At 29.6% G+C, this 21050-nt stretch overlaps 1 protein-coding gene and 1 long non-coding RNA gene across 2 annotated transcripts; both read right to left on the bottom strand.

The window, feature by feature from the left end:
* Window positions 1-374: 374 nt before the first annotated feature.
* Window positions 375-2286, bottom strand: LOC121173250 (uncharacterized). The gene is made up of 4 exons (XR_005887738.1): window positions 1750-2286; window positions 1390-1656; window positions 1187-1288; window positions 375-997 (listed from the first exon to the last, which is right to left on the bottom strand). It is a non-coding gene; the product is annotated as an uncharacterized lncRNA (long non-coding RNA).
* A 3236-nt stretch (window positions 2287-5522) lies between these two features.
* Window positions 5523-11361, bottom strand: LOC100500496 (transposase-associated domain-containing protein). Its single transcript, NM_001398511.1, has 4 exons — window positions 11060-11361; window positions 10819-10858; window positions 9422-9577; window positions 5523-6301 (listed from the first exon to the last, which is right to left on the bottom strand). Exons 3-4 carry the CDS (start codon window positions 9437-9439, stop codon window positions 5885-5887), a joined length of 435 nt encoding a protein of 144 aa, NP_001385440.1. The 5' UTR covers window positions 9440-9577; window positions 10819-10858; window positions 11060-11361; the 3' UTR covers window positions 5523-5884.
* Window positions 11362-21050: the final 9689 nt, after the last annotated feature.

Raw genomic sequence — 21050 nt, 5'->3', positions numbered from 1 at the left:
TAAATGATTAATTTTAAAATAAAATTATAAAAAATTATTGTCGGTTGCTAATTCAGTGGCTATGTTTATAATAAAATACAAAAATAAATATAATTCAATTGTTAATTTGGTCGCTATTTATTTCGGATTAAAAGTATAGTTCGATTGTTAATTCGGTCGCTATTTATTTCGGTTGTAGATTTGGTGGGTAAACAAAAAATGCTGTATTTTTTGTTTTTCCATTTGCTACATTGTTTACTAGCTGAATAATTAGCGACTATAAATATAATTTTTAATTAAATTATATAATCAAATTTATAAATAAAAGTGGACATTCATAATGAGTAAATATATCTAATAACAAAGTTTTAATTTAAAGATTGATAAATTGCAAATTCAAAGTTTAATAAAGTCCAAATTCATAACTAACATGACATAATCAAAGTAAAATAAACAATAACCAAGAGTCAATGATCCTTTCACATGTCATGAGGATGATTAACCTAAGCATCATCAACATGGTGCTCACTTCCATTTGTTATGATAGTCGATGGACTAGGAGTTGGCATGATAGACTAAATATGCAAGTGTTGTAATATAAGTTGGATTTGCTCATTTTGTTGACGAATTTGCTCATTTTGTTCTTGCATTTATTGTCGCATCTCCTTACTTTGGTGGTCATGATTCTCCATCAGCTACAACATCTTTTCCTCAAGTGTCTTCTCCTTATTTGCCTTTGTCAAAAACTCAACATTCAATTTATTAATTGTCTCGTGCATTTCCTCCATTTGGTCTTCCACAGGAGCAATAGAAGTAGATGAAGCTAATTTTGAGCAACTAAACCTTTTGCTCAAAGTACCTAGTTTGTACATGCTCCCCTTATAATTTGGGCCTCCAACAACATTCAAATACATTTCATTATCATTAACAGAAGTAGCAGTGTTAGGGGAATCATGTGTAGATGTGTCTTCCTTTGTCGAATGTTGTATATTTCCTCTCGACGATGTTGATATTTCTCCTTCAATATAAAGTGAGGTATGAAGATAAATTGTTAAATGTGTAGACATATAAGGATTAATATTCAGGAAAATCACCACTAATACAAGAAAAAATAAGTTCAAGAGATATTAACCAAAGGTAAGAGTTCATTTATAATACAAGTCACTATATATCAAATAAAGTGATAAAATTAGAAAAAACAACTTACAGCAAACTCACGAGATTTATCATTGACCTATTCTCCCGACTTCAATTTCATAGTTTTCTCCATCATTTCCCAAGCAGTTGGTGGTCCTTGAAACTCCTTTGACTACATAAATTTAAAAAGTTAAAATTGTAAAACATTTAATTAATTACATTCAAATGAGATTCAATGAAGTGTGTGTGTGTGTGTGTATAAAATGAAATTACCTGCTTTTCAAAGTGAACTGCAGTAGATATGGAACCACCACAGTATGTTAAGGCTCCTCTGTTAACAGATCGATTCGCCTTAGCAGTGGAGCTCTTGTCTAGGAAATTTGTAGGACCCTAATGTTCATCCAAGGCTACTCGAATATTGGTTGTTATCTACTATCCTTTATCTTGACCATTTTTTATCTTGTTCATTGCACTTTTCAAAATGCTGAACCTTTTGTCTCAAAAACAACTCTAATGTCTAGCTCTTCTGCTAGGTACCACCTATATTGTTTTTGCATCAAATAGGAAACAAGAACTAAATTAGAAATTATATAAGAAACAATCCATTTTAAATTAAACCATAATTCAAGTTACCTTAAACTCTCCAAACCACCTATCGTGAAGGTCAACTAATACCTTCAACCAACTAATGATATCTGATATGATATTCGAACATTCATATGTTGGTTGAAACCTATGTACAAAGACATTGTAAATATCACATTTAAAAAACATTTTAAGAAAAATTAATAGTTAAATAGAATGCACTTACTCTCCTTTATATGCGTGAATGAAAGGCCTCTAATCAATAATATGTTCACAATTTGGATCATGTGGGTACTTAGGTGTAAGAGAATAATCTAGTGCTAAAGGTGAAGCATCTCCAATAGGGGTAGTGGGAATTGACTCCCTTGCAAAGGTTGGATTTTGTTGGTCTTGAGCTATAGGAAGTGTGTTTAGTGTTGGTGCAACGACCTGAATCATCGACTCTAAGGTTGATATGTGAATGGAAGAGGTGGAAGGGTTGGTGGTAATTGGAGCTCCTAACTAACACCACGTCTTCTACAACGATTAAATGTTTTGGGACCACCACCTCTTCCTCTGTCTTCCATCTACATGTTTGATTTTATTACACACACACATACATACATACATACATATATATATATATATATATATATATATATATATATATTAAAAACTGAAGTACCACAATCAATACACTTTAGTAAACAAATAAATTTAACTTGTTAATGAAAACTCACATAAACATGTTTTTTACACCAAAATAGGTCGCTTATCTTCTCGTTCATATTCACTACAAGAGTAAAAGTAATAATTATTACAAACCACAATCATACAAATGTAAAAGATATATATATATATATATATATATATATATATATATATATATATATATATATATATAACTACACACACACAGTGAACATAAGACATGCAATTAACTTTAATGTATGAATTACCTAATAAGTATTTGTATCATCAATGTCACTCTCAATCTCATTCTTACTTAATATCCATTCATCCTCATCTGATTCAACCAAGTCTAGTTGTTTAAGTAAATATGCATCTATCTCTTCTCCACCTCCATCAACATCCACAAGAGATTCATTAATGACATCAGACTCAACTTCCAACACTTCTTGAAGCCCTACAAGCTCATCATCTTGGTATGGAGCCTTTTGCTCAGTTTCACTTACTATATTTTTAGTGATTCTATCATGAGCTTTTGTCTTCATTATGGCTAACCATCCTCAATGTCCCTTGGGATATGTTGTGAAATAAACTTGTTCTGCTAGTTATGCAAATAATAATGGGTCGTATGCTTTAGTATATCTTTTTGATTGCCTTACTTCAACAATCACATTATTTTCTCTACTCGTGTCCCTATATAAGGAGTATTATCAAACCAATCACACTTGAATAGAACTAACTTCATCAATGGGATGCCAATATACTCCAATTGAATAATATCAGACAACATTCCATAAAAATCAAATTCTAGTTGGCCATCAATTCCCTAAACGTAAACACCATAATTACAAGAATTCATGCCTTCATTATAGCTAATTGTTTGAAATTTGTATCCATTTATAACGTAGATAGGCCATCATTCAATTTTTATCTTAGGTCCCTATGCCAAATTAACCAATATTGAATCTTGAATACTATTTTCTAGATTTAGAACCTAAAAAAATTAACAATTAATGTCGTATATAAGACCACATCATTATGGAACAAATATTATTTGAATAATATATAAGGTGTTAACCTACATATTGCTTGAACCATGTAGGAAAGTTGGATAAAATGTCTTAGTTAAGTTGAGCATCTGAAGTAGTGGGATTCATCTCCCTCAAAAAATTCTCATAAATACTGGAAAGGATAAAACAAATTACTCAAAGTACACAACAAAACATCATTAAATTATTAATTAGAGTCATACAAGTATTAAAATCATCTTACTCTAAATATGGCTCAACCTCTAGACAATTTTGAAGAATGTACAAGTGAGCAACATGAAGATCAACTTGGTCCAAAATATATGTTTTGGATTTACCGCTCGCTCTTCCTGGGTAATTGAAAATTGATATAGGAGGAGAAGATGAAAACTTTCATCTGCATCAACATTCTGAGGCATCCTAGTCCTTCTTGTTGCAATTTAATTAGGATAGTAAGACGAGGCAAAGGTAGATGTCTCCTCCACTAAGTACGCTTCACAAATCAATCCCTCGACTCTAACCTTATTCTTGACTTTATTTTTTAGGGAGTGTAAAAACCTAAAATTAATATGAATAAGTATTTTTTTTTTAAAAAAATGACTATATAATACAATGGTGTATAAATTATTACTCACTTTATACCTCTCAAAAGGATACATCCAATGATATTGGACCGGACCACCAAGTCTTGTCTCATAAGGTAAACGAACTCGAAGATGCTCCATTGAATCAAAGAAGCTTGCTGGGAATATCTGTTCTAACTTATACATCAACACAGGTACGTTATTTTCCATAACTCTTAGTTGTTCAACATTTAATGTTGTCGAAGTTAGTTCTCTAAAAAATTGTCTAAGTTCAACAAGTGGCTTCCAAATAGGTTTTGGTAATTAGTCAAATGCAATTGGAAGCAACCGTTGCATGAAAACATAATAGTCATGACTTTTCATTCCATTAATTTTTTCCTCGTTAAGAACCATACATCGACCTAAATTGGAGGCATAGCCATCTGATAACTTTAGTTCTTTGACCCATTTAAGATTAGTCAGTCTCTAGGATTTGGTCATTGGTTTAAAGAACTTGTCATGACCGACATCTACCAACTCAAGCTCTTTTTTTTTTTACATATTTTTGCTAAATCTATTCAAGCATTGTGTGTATCCTTGCTTTTTCTATTGATGTCCATCACAATGTTAAAGACATTCATAAACACATTTCTCTCTATGTGCATGACATCAATGTTATGATGCAGAAGTTATGTTTTCCAATACAGTAACAACCAAAATATATTTTGCTTCTTCCAATTATGTTCAACACCATAACCAGGAAAATCTTTTTCTACTTGCGACTCAAGACAAAGCGGTAAATGTGGAAATTTATTCTAAACGTCAAGACTAGACAAACATGGAGGAAGGGGTGAGGTCTCAACCTGACCCTTCTTGAATGATTTTTTATTCATCCTATATGCATGATTAAGTGGAAGAAATTGGCTATGACAATCAAAATAGCATACCTTGTGAAAATTTAAATTTGTGAATGCCTTCAATCGTTCCAACCTGATAACATCCCATAAGTCGGGAAGTCATTGATTGTCCACATCAAAGCAGCCTTCATAAAAAAATCTTGCCTCAATGACACATCAAAAGTTGGTATGCCATCATTCCACAAAGTGCACAAGTCATCTATGAGCGGTTGCAAGTACACATCAATCTTGTGCCTTGGATCTGATGGACCTGGAATTAAGGCAGTTAAAAAAAATTCTTTCTTCATGAAAATGCCAGGAGGAAGATTATATGGAGTTAAGATGATCGGCCAACAAGAGTAAGTCTTCTCAAATTGACGAAAAGGACTAAACCCATCTGAACATAACCCTAATCTGGCATTCTTAGGGTCCTGACTAAATTATGGATGCATTCTATCAAAATGCTTCCACACTTCACCATCAGATTGATGACACATGACATTCGGGTCTCTCTGATTCTCACTATGCCATCTCATGTGAGATGCAGTGGCCATTGAAGAGTATAATCTTTTTTGTCTTGGAATGAGTGGAAAGTGCCACATTTTCTTAACAAGAAACTTCTTTTCAATCCCTCTCCTATTAACTGTCAAGTACCGATCACTTTTACAAAATAAAAACAATTATTTATATTCTTATCTGAATTTTCTTTGTAATACAACATGCATCCGTTTAGGCAACAATCAATTTTCAAACAACCAAGACCAAATTTTTGCACCGACCTCTTAGCTTGATAAAAAAATTACCCACCATAGTATTGTTTTTTGGCATGGTGTCACCCATAAATTGAACCATACAATTAAAACACCCTTTTGACATATTATAATCAGATTTCAAGCTAAGGCAGGCTAAAGAAGATGGCAATTTTGAATGATGCTCGCATCCTTCCCATAATATTGCTTGCACAGTTGCAAGCATATCAAAGAACTTTTGAGCTTCAAGATTAGGATTTTCCTTTGTGCATTATGTCTCAATTGCACCCTCTTTTTCTATGTATTTCCCAATTGATGGTCCAGCATGATCCGATCATTTGCTCATAAGGATTCAATTCTTTCCTTTGCCCACCACTTCCATAATATGAACCTTGCAACACTACTGGAGGAAATTGCGGTAACTCCTCATCATGGTTTGTCCACCAATAGTAATTGGGGATGAACCCTTCCTCATAAAGATGCCTCATCACATCATCCACAAACTTGAAAACTTTACATTTGCATTTCTTGCATGGACACCTTGTTTGTTCATCTTGCATTTGAAACATGCCCTGACTAGTAACAAATTGTACGAACTCAAATACTCCTTCTCTAAACTCATTTGGCCAACGTTTATTAGCATCCAACCTCTGATACATCCACCTTCGGTTCTCAAGAATCTCCATTGATACAAACTACCAACAACAAATTTTCATTAAGAAACATCAAGAAGTAAGAATATATAATCATGAAATGAAATGATTTGGTAATATTTAATGGAGTTTGTTCAAACAAACACACAAGAGACATACTATTACATCAATGAAGTCACCACTTATATAAGTGTGAGGCACATCAAAACCTTACACCATTTATCTATAAGAAGATCCAAAAAATTATCATTTTAACATTAATTTATGTTGTAGGAACAATAATTATGTACATAAAATTTTATTATTAAATTTATGAAAATAATAATTATTTTAATAAATTTCATACATTTTAACATTAGTTTTTATTGTACAGTGTTTTTTTAAGTTGTTTATTACATTGGAATTAAATTATTTTAATTTATGAAATGTTTGGGATAAAACCACTAGCTTGTGATGAATAATTTGCTTAAAATTTTTATCAATGCATAATACCCTTTTATTGTCACACATAGAATCTGATTCTACAATAACTAGTGCTTGATCCTGATTAAACAAATTAAAACAGAGATTTGATGCTTTGGCTTTTCCATGGGCAATAATTATTCCAATGATATACTAAAGCACAGTAGCTAGGAGACTTCCACATAAAGAAACTTTCTTTTATTCCCTTTTTAAAATTTGGTGACTCACTTAAAACCACTTTTGTTTCATTCCAAAGTTATGCTCATGGAAAGCTTAAACCTACTTAATGGGTCAAAAAGCGATTTCATCTTTATTTTCACAAAAGCTAACTCCATGTTCATGTAGCTAGTGATGCATAATATTTTATTTTTTTCTCGGCATCTACTTTAAGAATTACCTTTGTTTTTTCATACAAACAAAATTGTTGCCATTTGCCCTCGTTTTATGTGTGTCCAATGGCTCTACTTATGTATCGAAGTTTGTCTTTTCATCCAGTAGACGCATATGGGATAAGCAACCAAACAAACAAGAGAAAATGATGATACACGTAAAATGCCAAATGTAACTAATATCGTAAAAGTATACTACTTTGACTTTATATTTTGAGTTGTTGTTTATCATCGGATGCAAAGTTGACTCGTACAAACCATTGGAGTGTACATATCTGCAGTTTTCTTCCACACTTTAATCAAATTATGCACCAAATCTAACATTGTATTGTTGAAATTAAGAGATTAAGTGTAAGATACCTTCATGTAAGATACCTGAAGTGTGTTTACATCATCCATCATCTTAGTTAAGTAATGTCAATAAACCTATTAAACAACAACTAAGATTTTTTTATTTATTAATTAACTATACGTATAGACGTATAGGATAAAAAGAAGGAGAAATAATTTAATGGATAATGTTACTAAAGTGTAACTCAAGCTTACTCTTAAAGCATTCAATAACATTTTGTTAAATAATTTATTCTAAAACTTACCATTTAGTTGATTAAAAATTCTTATATATAGATTATATATATATAGAGAGAGAGAGAGATTTTATATATATATATATATATATATATATATATATATATATATATATATATATATATATACACAAAATTTTAAATTATTCTAAAATTAATTTGTGGAAAACCTGGCCTAATCTACTCCCAAATGATCATTTTACTCTTATTGTTAATGGGTTAGTGCATGTAAATAATCATGAGTATCCAAATCACTTAGTACTTCTAAGGAACAAATTAAAAGCTTGAGAATGAATCAATGAACACTAAGAATTAACTTTAACCTCTCCTTAATGAATGGCATTAAAATCTTATTGGTACACACTATATAATTATTAGTTATTATCATAATAAAAATGTTACCAGTTACCACTGCTAGCTTTTGAAGCATATAATTAATTATCCTATATACTATGTCTTGTCAATTAACCTAAAAAAATATATACAATAAATATATATATATATATATATATATATATATATATATGACACATCGAATGCCTATAAGCTAAAAAGCAGCATTAGTCAAACCAAAATTAAACATGTTGGAAAAATAACAGCTGGACACTTTAACTACATTACTACAAATTAAAATTTGAGTCCAACACATCTTTAAATGTGAACAAAACCCTTCTCTCTCTCTTGAAGACTCAAATGCAGGATTAGTGCCGAAGATGAAACTATTTAATATCTCTTATTATTTTTTAATGACACAACCACTGATTTATAGGCAGAATTAGTGCCGAAGAGGAAACTAAATCTGCAATAATTGGGGAGAAAAATTAGAATGTAACTAGATAACCACGGACATTTAGTTTCTAACCTTACTCCTATGAAGGTGTCCTTCTTTGATTAAGAAGGTGCCCCCCATGGACAATGAAACATTTGCCCATTTAGAAATAGTGATGTAATCCTAATCCTACCCCCAAGGACATTGGATAGAAGACTCTAAGAAGATTGGGCAACAGACACAAGAAAAGGCCATAAGGTTCTCATGAGCCTTAGAGTAGATTTCGGGCTCATGGGCTAAGTATGAGTCCACTTATCCTTGTACATATTAGATTAGGATTTCATTATTTTTGGGCCTTGTATTTAGGGCTCCATAATGTAGGTAGGGTACCCTATAAATGTAGGATTTTTTAACCTTTGTATTTTAGGGCACCTAGCCTAGTTTTGTATTAGGGATAGTTTTGTAATTTTGCATGCATTAAGTAAATATTTGATGCGTGTTGGGAAATAAATTTAATTGAATTGGGAGAAACTCAATCCAATTAAATTTTAGAGGGGGAGGTGATCATTTGCTTATTACACCCCATTGTCACATCATATAGTTACATTTTGTGCATGTCCTTCATGATTTACATGCCTCATGACACCTAAGCACACTTAGTGGAAAATCTTTGATTTGATCTTGGATTAGTGGGTTGAACCATAGCTAAAATTTACTAATCATAATTAGTGAAATTTTGGCTCCAAAATTTGGCTCCACAAATTCAAATGAAATTTGAATAGAAATTCAAATTTCTCTCCAATTTTGTGTGACACTTAGGTTATAAATAGAGGTCATATGTATGCATTTTTTCAACTTTAATCATTTGAGAATTACACTTCAAAGTTCAGACCTCATTTGAGACACAAAATTTCATGCTCTTTCTCTCCCTCTCCTTCGACTCCTCTTCTCTTACCTTCAAGCTCTTATCCATGGCTTCCTATGGTAGTGAACTTCTTTTTGACTCATCTTCTTCTTGAAGTGACATCTCCAATAATCTTTCTTCCTTCTCCATTCCGCTTCCATGATCTTCAAGATGCAAAATACTCCATTGATGAAGAAGATCCAAGGCCTACAAGCTCCACATAGAGCTACATTAAATAGTCTATCACCTATGATCATGATTCAGATTTTATTCAAATATGTTTATGAACAGATATGTTACAATATCAAATCAAGACATAAATTAAGAAATGATTGCTAGAAAATTAAGGATAAAATTGCAACAATAACAATGTTGTGAACATTTATATGCAAAGTTATTAAGAAGGAAATATAAAATAGTCAAATATGTGGTGCAAAACTTATAACAATGTATCAAGCATGGCCCATGTATTTCATGGAGTATAAATTCAACATGGCCCCATCTATGTACCCAAAAAAGCATTACAAATGTGGCGAAGTGAATGAAAAATGGAACAAAGTTATGAAAAGGAAGAGATAGAGAGTTCAAAGTATGGTCTTCCTCTGCAACCAATTAGAGCATAAAAGGCTTGCCCTTGGGTTGGGTCAATTAAGAACAACAAACAGTGTTAGTTATTTATTCCATAAGAAAATAAACAGGTTAGTACTATCCCTATCCTTAGATTGAATCAAACACCTAACTCTTAAACACATGTGGTATTCCTTAAGAAAATTAATGCATTGGAGAAGGAGAGAAAAATATATAAAATATCTATGGATGAGAAACTTACATGGATGGAAAAGCAAGACAAGAGCAGGACGAAGAAAGAGAAAGATGAAAAGAAAAGAAATAAATAGCAGCAGAAAAAGTTGCTTAAACTAAATGTAATTTAATATTTTTATTCCTATGGTATGTATGGCAGTCAAGTTCAATGAATTGATTTGTATCAAAGAAGAGCTTACAAAATTTGATGGAGACAAATCTCTGCAAGTCTCAAACAGCCAAGCCTCGCTCGCCTCTAACTCATATCTTTCCTTTTTCTAGTTTTACTGTTACTACACCACCAGGCACCACCTCTAATTCAATTTTACATTAATGTTGTTGTAAACATCAAATCAAAAGGGAAAACAAAATAGAACTTTTGTAATTATGAATAAAAAAATTTAAAAAAACACATTTTCCTGAACTAAATGGACTAAGTTTCATTTTCTCTATTTGGTTCAAATGTTCTAATTTGATGAAGTCACCTAAATTTGGAAGAAGTGTTTCAGTTTTCAAACCCTAGAATCTGTCAATCTATAAGATCTGCTACAAGCAAGAACTAGCAGGCACAAAATATTGCTTGGTCCATGAATCAATTCGTGAAATTGATGTTAACGAGCTAGAGTGAAGCTAGATCTGAGAATTACCTAACAAATATGGAACCTTTTCACCTCAAATCTACCATTCCTGTGAAGCAAAACCAAACAATGAATTAGAAAATTAAAATCACAAGCTGAAAGGAATATACTTTAGGGGGGAGAAATGATTTCACACCATCTGCTGCACTTGGAAAGGAAAATGACACAGAGTCATGAAATAAAAAAAACATGGAACTTCTGAAGCATCACAAAAAAACAAAAGTGACAAGTGAGAGACACAATAATTCACCGATAAAAAAACGAGGACTTAGGCAAGAATCCTTCTTGAGCTGAGAACAAACAACCAATGGAAATGGTAACAGTGGGATGAGAGAGAGAAAGAGAGAAGTATATAGAAGAAGTTATGCAATGAAAGGAAAAGAATATGAAACAGTAGAGAAAGCGAGTGTGTGGAATTATTTATTTACTGATTGCCATGTTTACTGGTCACACGCGCTCATAGAAATGGTAACAATGGGATGAGAGAGAGAGAGAGAGAGAGAGAGAGAGGGAAGTATATGGAAGAAGTTGTGTAGTGAAAGGAAAAGAATCTGAAACTGCAGACAAAGTGAGAGTGTGGAATTATTTATTTACTGATTGTCATGTTTACTAATCACACACGCTCATAATTATTTATTTATATACGTATTACTAATTTTTTTAGTATAATATAATAAACATTTCTGCTGAAAAATGTACGATTTACTAACATCATATTTATTATTAAAAATTAATGTATAAAATTTGAGATAATAAATATGTTTAAATATAAATTATCTTTTAGATTTATGCAAAATACGAATACTTCATATTGTGATTAAAAAATATATTTTAATTATTGATAAATTATTTAAAAATATATTCAAATTTAATTTAGAAATAAAAATGTAAACAACATATTAAAAAAGATAAGAAATTAAGAAAATCTCTAACAACACTCTCTTTAAAGAAAAATAGTTAAAAACACTCTTAGACGATATAACTATTTTAATTTATATATATAATTTTGGCTAAATTACAAAATTAGTCCCTCTATTTTACTTATTTCACCAAACCAGCCCCTCTACTTTTAATTCACTACCTGAATCCCTTGTATTTTAAAATTCACTATCTAAGATAAATATAATAAATAAAATAAAAATAATATTTATATAAGTATAAATATTCTAATTTATGTGAAAATAGAATTTAACCTTATATATTATATTTTAAAAGATAATATATAATATTTTAAAAATATAATAAATTAAAAAGAATAAAGGTTTAATTTTGAACTATTTTCGTATAAAAAATTTATTATATTATATTTTACACCAAATATTCAAATCAGCATTTGATTGTAGGAGTAAAGGAGTATGTCACAAAATCAGCTATGTGGACATAGAGAGTCAATTTTAATACTTTTGGATGGATACATAATTTGTTGGTAGAGACGCCAAAAATGGTCCAACCCAATGGACTGACCAGAATAGCTCGAGCATAATTGCAGGCTGGTAATATGTTATTTTTCTCAATAAACAATGGCTAAAAATATTTTAAATGAAAATTTAAAATAAATAAAAATGATTGAGTTTAATAACCAAAAGGTAAATTAAGCATTTTGCTAACTATTTTTTTAGCTCAATTTAAATATATTAAAATATGAAAAAGAATATAATTTTTTAAAAAATAATTTTATTTTATATTTTTTCATTTTTTTAAAAATGAATGAGCCCATGGGCCAACCCATTTGGCCCATAGAGGATTCGGTTGGGCCATGAAAATAGCGGTTCATCTCAAAATTGGTCCAGCCCTGACACACCTCTATTCGTGGGTAATATTCGTAAGTAAAAATTACATTTTCCACGCATGTATAATCCATGGGTAATATGCGTGGCTAAAATTTAATTATTTTTATTAATTTTTCTAAATTAATTATCACTCAATTATCTTTATTGATTTTTCTTAAATTATTTTATAACTTTATTGATATAATATTTAATAGTTATTTTTATAGAAGATAATTAAAAAAAGGATCTTAACATGTAATAGCTGACATTAAAAAAATTAAAACTTGAGTTTGACTTTTATATATAATCAAGTGAAAGTGATATCTAAAAAAAAGGTATCTTAAAAAACGCGAGAGTATATGATACATTTATATATGTTAGTGCATGATTTTTTTCCTCATAATATAATTAATTTTACTATTTTTAAAATATATTTAATCCTAAATTATTTTTTATAAAATGATAAAAATTATTAATTTATCAACCTATGAATCACATGGAAACACACATTAGTAACTTTTAATTAGTTAGTGTATATATTACACTAAAGTGATATTGAGCTTTAATTAAGCCTTATTAAGTTTCAATCAATCATATGTCTATTTATATATTATATAAGATTAAATTCTATTTAAACACAACACTAACACACATACTAACACAATACTAACAATTAAACATAAAACACGAAAGGATTAAACACACAACAATAGCTAGCTATTATGAATCTTTGGACACTGCTCCCCGGCAACGGCGCCAAATTTGATCGAGGCCGTACCCGAATCAAATAAACATTAAAATGTAGTAACTAGGAAGTGATCCTAGGTCGTTTCCCAACGAGCAATGATAAATCAAATGTTCATAACAGATAGTAGGAAATAGTAACAAATTGGGGGGGGGTTGTTTGCTTTTGTAAATTAAATAGCGAGTAACATTGAAATAGAAAAATATCAAAATTAAAATACGTTGCTTCCCCTTGATTCACAAGCAAGTCTCTTATCCTAGGTTGCGAGAATTTATCCTTTATCAGTTTAACCACTTAATCCAACCCTAAATTAAATTACTAAGCGAAATTCAACATAAGGCATTCATTATGTGATTAAGCATCACATACACCAATTACTCATAAACGATCATTAAGCATTAACGTAAATTAAGCGCAGAGACAATTAATCAAGCACTAAGCATGCATGAATTAAAAGCAACAAATTCAAAGTAATTAGTGAAGAGGAAAAACTAAACAGAATTTAACAGTAATAATAGAACCTCAAAGAGAATTGTGCTTGATCCTCAAGGGAAAACAACGCTGCGGACTTAGCCTTCCATTAATCAAATAGAGAATGAAATTTTATTGATAAAACTAAAAGTCTGAACTGGAATTGTAAAAAAACGAAAATAAAAGAGAAAGAGAAGAGAGACTAAAACTAAAAACGAAAAATAGAAGAGAGAGAGGAGAGAGAGAGAGTCTCCCGCGAGAGAGAGAGGGAGTCCTCTAAACTAGAACCTTGGTGTTGTTATATAGTTTTTTTTCAGCCCCAAAGCTTACAAATATGTTTTAAATCCAAGCCCATAAGTAAAATCAAATCAAATCTATATAAGATAAGATAAGATAAGATCTAGATGAAATAATATCTAGATGAGATCAAATCTAAATAATATCTAGATAAGATAAGATCTAATTTTATAGAATAAATTAGTCTGCCCTCTTCAAGTCCAAGCCCAATTCTAGATTCAAGCCCAATGTTTCATTAATTCCTGAAATTAGATTAAAAACATCAAATTAGCTGAATGAGCCCAAATAATAAAACTGCCTAATAAATTTGACAATTAAAACTAATCAGTATTTAAAATGGTGCAAAAAGGGTTTAGAAAATAGAAGAAAATGATGGCACATCAGTGTATATATTACACTAAAGTGATATTGAGCTTTAATTAAGCCTTATTAAGTTTCAATCAATCATATGTCTACTTATATATTATATAAGATTAAATTCTATTTAAATAAAACTTATTTAAATACACATATTTTAACTTATGTGAAAATAGAATCTAATCTTATATATATTATATTTTAAAAGATAATATATAAGATTATAAAATATAATATAGTAAAAAGAATAAAATTTAAATTTTGAACTATTTTCGCATAAAACTTATATTAATACTATATTTTACACCAAATATTCAAATGAGTTCATGGTTTTAGTGGTGAAGGAGTTTGCTTCTTACTCCAAGGACCATACTTCTAGTCCTTCCTCAAGATTTTTAAAGTTCTTATATATATATATATATATATATATATGGTCTTCATCATTGCATAAATTTCACTTACACCATATTGAACCTTAATGAATCATTAGTGTTACACTTATGTCTTATATTTTAAAATACTTAATTTTACAAAATTTGATTATGACATATTTTTAGAATATAAATGGTATTTTTATTATAGTTTTTCAACAATTATATAAAATAGACAATTGTTTTTTACAAAAAAAATTAAAATACTAATGATAAGCATGATTTATTTATCATAAATAATGTAAATATTGGTTTACTAATTTTATTAAAAATTGTCATAGTATAATTAAAAATATTATATATTTATTATTATTTATAAAATATTGGTTTGTTAATTCAAAAATATTACTAATATATTAATTTCAATACTTTTCAAGTATAAAGTTTATTTAAGTATATTAAATATTTATTATAATTTATACCAAATTAAAATTTTAGTTTCTTAATTTATTTGACAAAAATATGCACGCTCTCTCTAATTCGGTCGCTAATCCCAAATTTTATTTAGTCTATTAGTGACTGAAATATATTCGGTCGCTAACATCATAACATAGCAAAGGAACTATGTTCAGTCTCTAACATCAAACTATAATTCGGTCGCTATATCAAAGTACATTTCGGTTGCTAATTCGGTCTCTATACTAATTGTAAATATTAGCTAAGGACCGATATCGAGACCGAATTCTTCAGCGACCCTTTATTTCGGTCGCTAAATCAGTGGCTGCCCCAGTTATCCACCGTGAATAAATTCAGTTGCAAAATCATTTGTGAGTAATGATAGAAACTGTTTGGTCGATATTTTGGTCACTGATATCGATCCAATCAATTCCGTCTCTAAGTTCGGTCGCTAAACTGCATTTTTTTAGTAGTGAATTACCTAGATGTCTCAACATAATCATATAATATTTTCCTTACCACCAAAGCCTCCTTATCCTGAGCTCTAAAGAAAATGAAACTATCATTTGCAAATAAAAGATGAGAAACAACATGAATTTCCTTACACACCCGGACCTCATGAAAATCACCCTTTCTTTTCTGCATCTTTGATTAGCACAGATAAACCTTCAACTCAAAATAAACAGAAAAGGTGATAAAGGATCACCATGTCTAAGCCTCCTCTATGGAGTAATGGGTCTAATCACATCCCCATTCACATTTATGTAGAACTTCACTAAAGATACACAAAGCATTATCCATTTAACAAAATTGGAATGGAAACCAAATTTAATAAGCATCTCCTGCAAGTAACCCCTGACAATCCTATCATATGTTTTTCCATCCCCCTTTTTTCCCTTCCTTTTACACTTCATAAAATTTACTTATTCTAGTAAATTGTAATTGCACTTTTATGGACTCTTTTTTAATTTTCTTATGTTGAGAAACTAATATGAGAGCACTATACATAGATACGCAAATAGTGTTTTACTAAAAAAATTACTTATCTTTAATTAAATAAAAAAATGTATTATTATTTATATTTATCCTGACTCTTTTTTTCTTTCTCTCCTTCAAACATTTCATTTATAGGAATGATTTTCATATGCGAAAATTGAAGGTGTTGAATATATAAAAGATAGATAGATATACATTGGTATTTTATATTTTCACATGTTTATTGCATAAAATAAATATTTACTTTATACAACTAAAATTTATAAGTATTTATAATAAATAAATACTTTTAAATATATATTTTATATTATTATTGAAATTTGTAATAAATAAACATTTTTAACATATAAATGATATTTTAAATTTATGATAAATAAAATATATTGTGATATATTGTTATTTATTATTTTTAATTATTGATAATTTCTTTTAAAAATATTCAAATTAAAGTCAGAATAAAAAATTTGAAAATAGTTTTTTTAAAAGAATAATATATTGAAAGAGATAAAAAGAAAAAAAAAAACCTAAGTTAAACCCTTCCAGTTATATTGAAAACATAAGGTCACATTATATATAAGAATATTCATTATGACAGTGGGCTAAAAGCTCACTATAATAGCGAAAACCTACTGCAAATATCCCTCAATAAATATCACGTTGGTAAATTTTATCGACGAGCTCAAAAGTCCTTGATAATACAGTAAGTAACTCGAGGGTAATATAGTAGGTTTAATAGTTAGTAATTTGACCGTTAATAGTATCAAGGAAAAGTCATTGGTAATTGATGAGTAAAAGTATATTCGTGGAAAAAAATTTAAAATTATAATGGGCTAAACTGATTATATTACAATGGGTTTTATCCACGGTAAGAAACCCACTGTAATATAAAGGATTTAGCCTTCGAAATTATCTATTTTAAAAGAAATTATTTATGAAATTATCATTACCTGAATATATTAATTAATTTCAAACACAAATAATTTTAAAATAATATCTATTTATACATAAAATTAATCCATACCATAAATATTTCATTTTTATAACTTAAATCACTTAAAACATAACATAATCCATATAAGCATGAATTTGACAACAAATAAAAATGACAACAAACATGACATAAATTTTAATCGAAGTACTATTAAGTCATAATACAAACCCATAAAAGTGCTACTAATTAGTCATATCATAAAATCATAGAAGTGTTGCTCAATCATAATAACACAAGTTAGAGAATAGCGAGTTTAATACGCACCCTCACTCAAGGTGTGCCAACATTGGAAAATAACAAATTCTAGCTAGTACAGAATACCCTCTTGGCTCCGAGTTTGTTGTTGTGAAAGGAGAAAAGGAATTTTGATTGGACGTGTTAGGAGAGTGTGTGGGGGAGGGAATTGGAGTTCTTGAGGAAAGTGTGCGATGGCGTTGCTTTTTAATGTAAAATATTTGCAGACTCATAAGCCTTTTTTACTTTGAAGCTCAATGGCCTATAATAAATCAGTTTTTTCCTCGAACATCTCCCTCCAAGCATATCTTGGGTATTGTATTCCCTATAATTATATGGTTTTAGACAGATGTCAATTCAAAGAATGTCAACTGCAAGACTACAACACATTCATAATTTTACACTTCATCATTTCATGGTCATAGGTCATAGCTCATGGTAAAAAAAAAAATTCTTTAAATTGCAATCTTACTTGTAAACAGAATAGCATGTGTGCTTTTTGCGAACACCCAATTTTATCATTTTTATTCCAAAAGTTTAAACTTTATTTTTATTGTTTATCTATTTTTCTTTTCTTAAAACAAACTGGGCCAATTGGCCCAACAACTCAGTTTTGTTGTTAGCCTAGTTGGTAAAAAAGAAAAAAGAGGTAAGCAAAATAAATTTTAAAAATGATAAAAGAATAATAATGTTTTTTTTTCTTTTCTCCTGTTGCAACTGCAACTATCAACTCTCACCCACTTTGCTGCATTTGCATGTTCTCCTCAACCCTTCCTACAAATCTCTTTTTTTCTTTTTTCTCTTCAGACTGATGATGCACACATCTGATTACTTCTTCAATCACCCATTTCTCTTCGTCAAAGTTGAATGAAATGATAACTAATTACTTCTACAATTAGACATATTATTCTATATATCATCACATTAGACCAGAAAAAGGGGTCTAAAATCTGAAAGGAAGAGAGTAAATAAAGGAAAATTTTAAAATCTAAAACTAGAGTGAATGAGAGAGTTCCCAGCTAGAGAAAAGAAGTCAATGATAGTGGCAGAGAAAATCAAAGCATCTGAGGCTACACAATTTGCTATATAATTTTTGCTCCTTTATTATTTAATTTCTTTGATATATACTTAGTTGTCTAGTACACAAATGTACCTATACATCAAATAGAAAATAAAGAAATAAATAATCTCTCTGGAAGACAGAAAATAAAACAAGATAAAAAAAAAAGGAAAAGAAAGCTTTGGCGCCACTGTGTTACGCCATTTGCAGCCGTCGGAGACGATTTTCGGTGGCAGCATCTCCCTCCATTATTCTTCTTCCTTTCTCCCTCATCTCTTCCCCTCTTCCCTTCAATTTCTAGTCCTATCATGAACCTCCGTCGAGTGCGCTAATTTGACCACTACAATGTCGGAGGCACCTCTCTTGGCCATATCATCGGTCGTCGATGTTGGCTTGAGTGTTGTCATTGTTAGTGTAAGAATCGTCATCGCCGCCACATTCTTTCCCTTCTCTCACAATTTCCCTATTTTGAGTAGAATAGGGGCAAGAAACAAAAAATTGGGCTCGAGCGTTGTTGTCGTTGGTGTACGCGTCGTCATCGTGCCGCCATCACCGTCACCACGCTTTCTTTTTCCCTCACGTTTTTCTCTTTCTCCTTCCCTCATTATATTTACTTCTCTTAAAATTATAAGTTAGTGGAGAAGGGTTTTGCTTGGCTTTTTTTTTTTCACCGCACTGAATGGGTTGATCCCATTTTGGGCCTAAAAGGCTAAACTTTTAAGCTTAAGTATAAAATCTTAGTAAGAGTTAGTATAAAATTTTGAATGAAACCTTAAAATTAGTTTTGAGCACGGTAAGTATATCCTTATTAGAAAAATTAATTTTTGCGCTAATCCTTGAACCTTAAGAGTGCATTTGGATAAAGAATTTTAACTAAAGAAAGTAATTTATTAGAGAATTGGAATTTCTGTAATTTAGAATTCATTATTTGGATGCTTTTTATGAAGAATTTAAAATTTTAGAATTTTAAAACAGAATTTTAAACAAGAATTTCAATTCCCTTAGGGTGAGAAATTGAAATTCTCTTTTTACCGTCTTCTTCAAGAAACACCGACCGAACTCCTAAAATATCGATCGGGTCTGAGCATAGAGGAAGACATATAACTAACACAACAACAATATCTTCTCTTTTTTTTTCATCCTCATAATTTTAATTTTTTTTATCCAAACACAAAATTTTGAAAATAAAAGAATTTCAATTGATGTATTTAAAATTTCTCATAATTTTCAATTTTTCCATCCAAACACACTCTAAGAGTGCGTTTTAACAAAGGATTTTAACTAAGGAAAGTAATTTATCAGAGAATTTGAATTTTTGTAATTTAGAATTCATTGTTTGGATGCTTTTTATGAAGAATTTAAAATTTTGAAATTTTAAAACAGAATTTTAAACAACTAAAAATCTGGAATTTCAATTTCCTTTTAAAAGGTGAAAAATTGAAATTCTCTTCTTACTCCCTTCTTCAAGAAACACCTTCTTTTAAAATATTGATCGGGTGTGAGCATACAGGAACACATATAACTAACACACCAACCATATCTTTTTTTTTCATTCATTTTTTTCATCCTCATAGTTTGAATTTTTTTATCTAAACACAGAATTTTGAAAATAAAAGAATTTCAATTGAAGTATTTGAAATTCTTAGAATTTAAAATTTCTCAGAATTTTAAATTTCTCCATCCAAACACACTCTAAAATCTTTTGAGGTTTACTATAAAATTTTAATCTTTACAATAATAAAGATATTAGAATAAAATAATTAGTAAAATATCAAATAGTAATAATAAATAAATGATGAAACATGACTAGAAAATAAGTTGAGCTCCATTGGGTTAGTTAATTATTTTATAGTGGTTAATTATTTTGTAATTGCAATTATTAAAAAAACAACTTAAGAAGAATACAAAAGGTTTAGTAATAACTATTTTGGATGTACTTCTGACTTAATTGTTATCAAAACTATAAAAGTTTAATAATAATCATTATGGATGTAATTCTAATTTTATTATCATGAAAGTTTTTTTTAAACATATAAAAAATCAAAAAGGACTAAGGCAATAAAAAATATCATCACACAAATATTTTCTACAAAAGAATTACATAATGTTGATTCTCCATTACTCTTGGAGATACATGGAGCAAGAGAACTCTTGTGAACCAAAAAAGAGTAAAAAAATATATAAATTCAGAAAAATAAAAATACAATAACAATCTTCTTTTTTGAAATAATAATTTTCTTTTAATAATAAAAGTTCTCATTAAAAAACAATAAATTGAATGTTTAAAAATGTTCTTGTTGGTGGACCTAAAGCATAGACTTTAGTTGCTTTACCTTTGAATTGACCCTAGTAGTCACAAACTTTCCTAGGGAATATTTAGTACAAGAAATATTTTTTTCTTGTCAAAGGAATCACCATTCTCGAGAATCATGAATCTTCCAAATCATGATTACTATGAATAATTAAATTTATTTGATTGATCATAAATATTGCT

This window comes from Glycine max, chromosome 13 (genome assembly GCF_000004515.6).
Source record: "Glycine max cultivar Williams 82 chromosome 13, Glycine_max_v4.0, whole genome shotgun sequence".
Taxonomy (NCBI): domain Eukaryota; kingdom Viridiplantae; phylum Streptophyta; class Magnoliopsida; order Fabales; family Fabaceae; genus Glycine; species Glycine max.
This window is presented reverse-complemented; position numbering and strand designations above follow the sequence as displayed.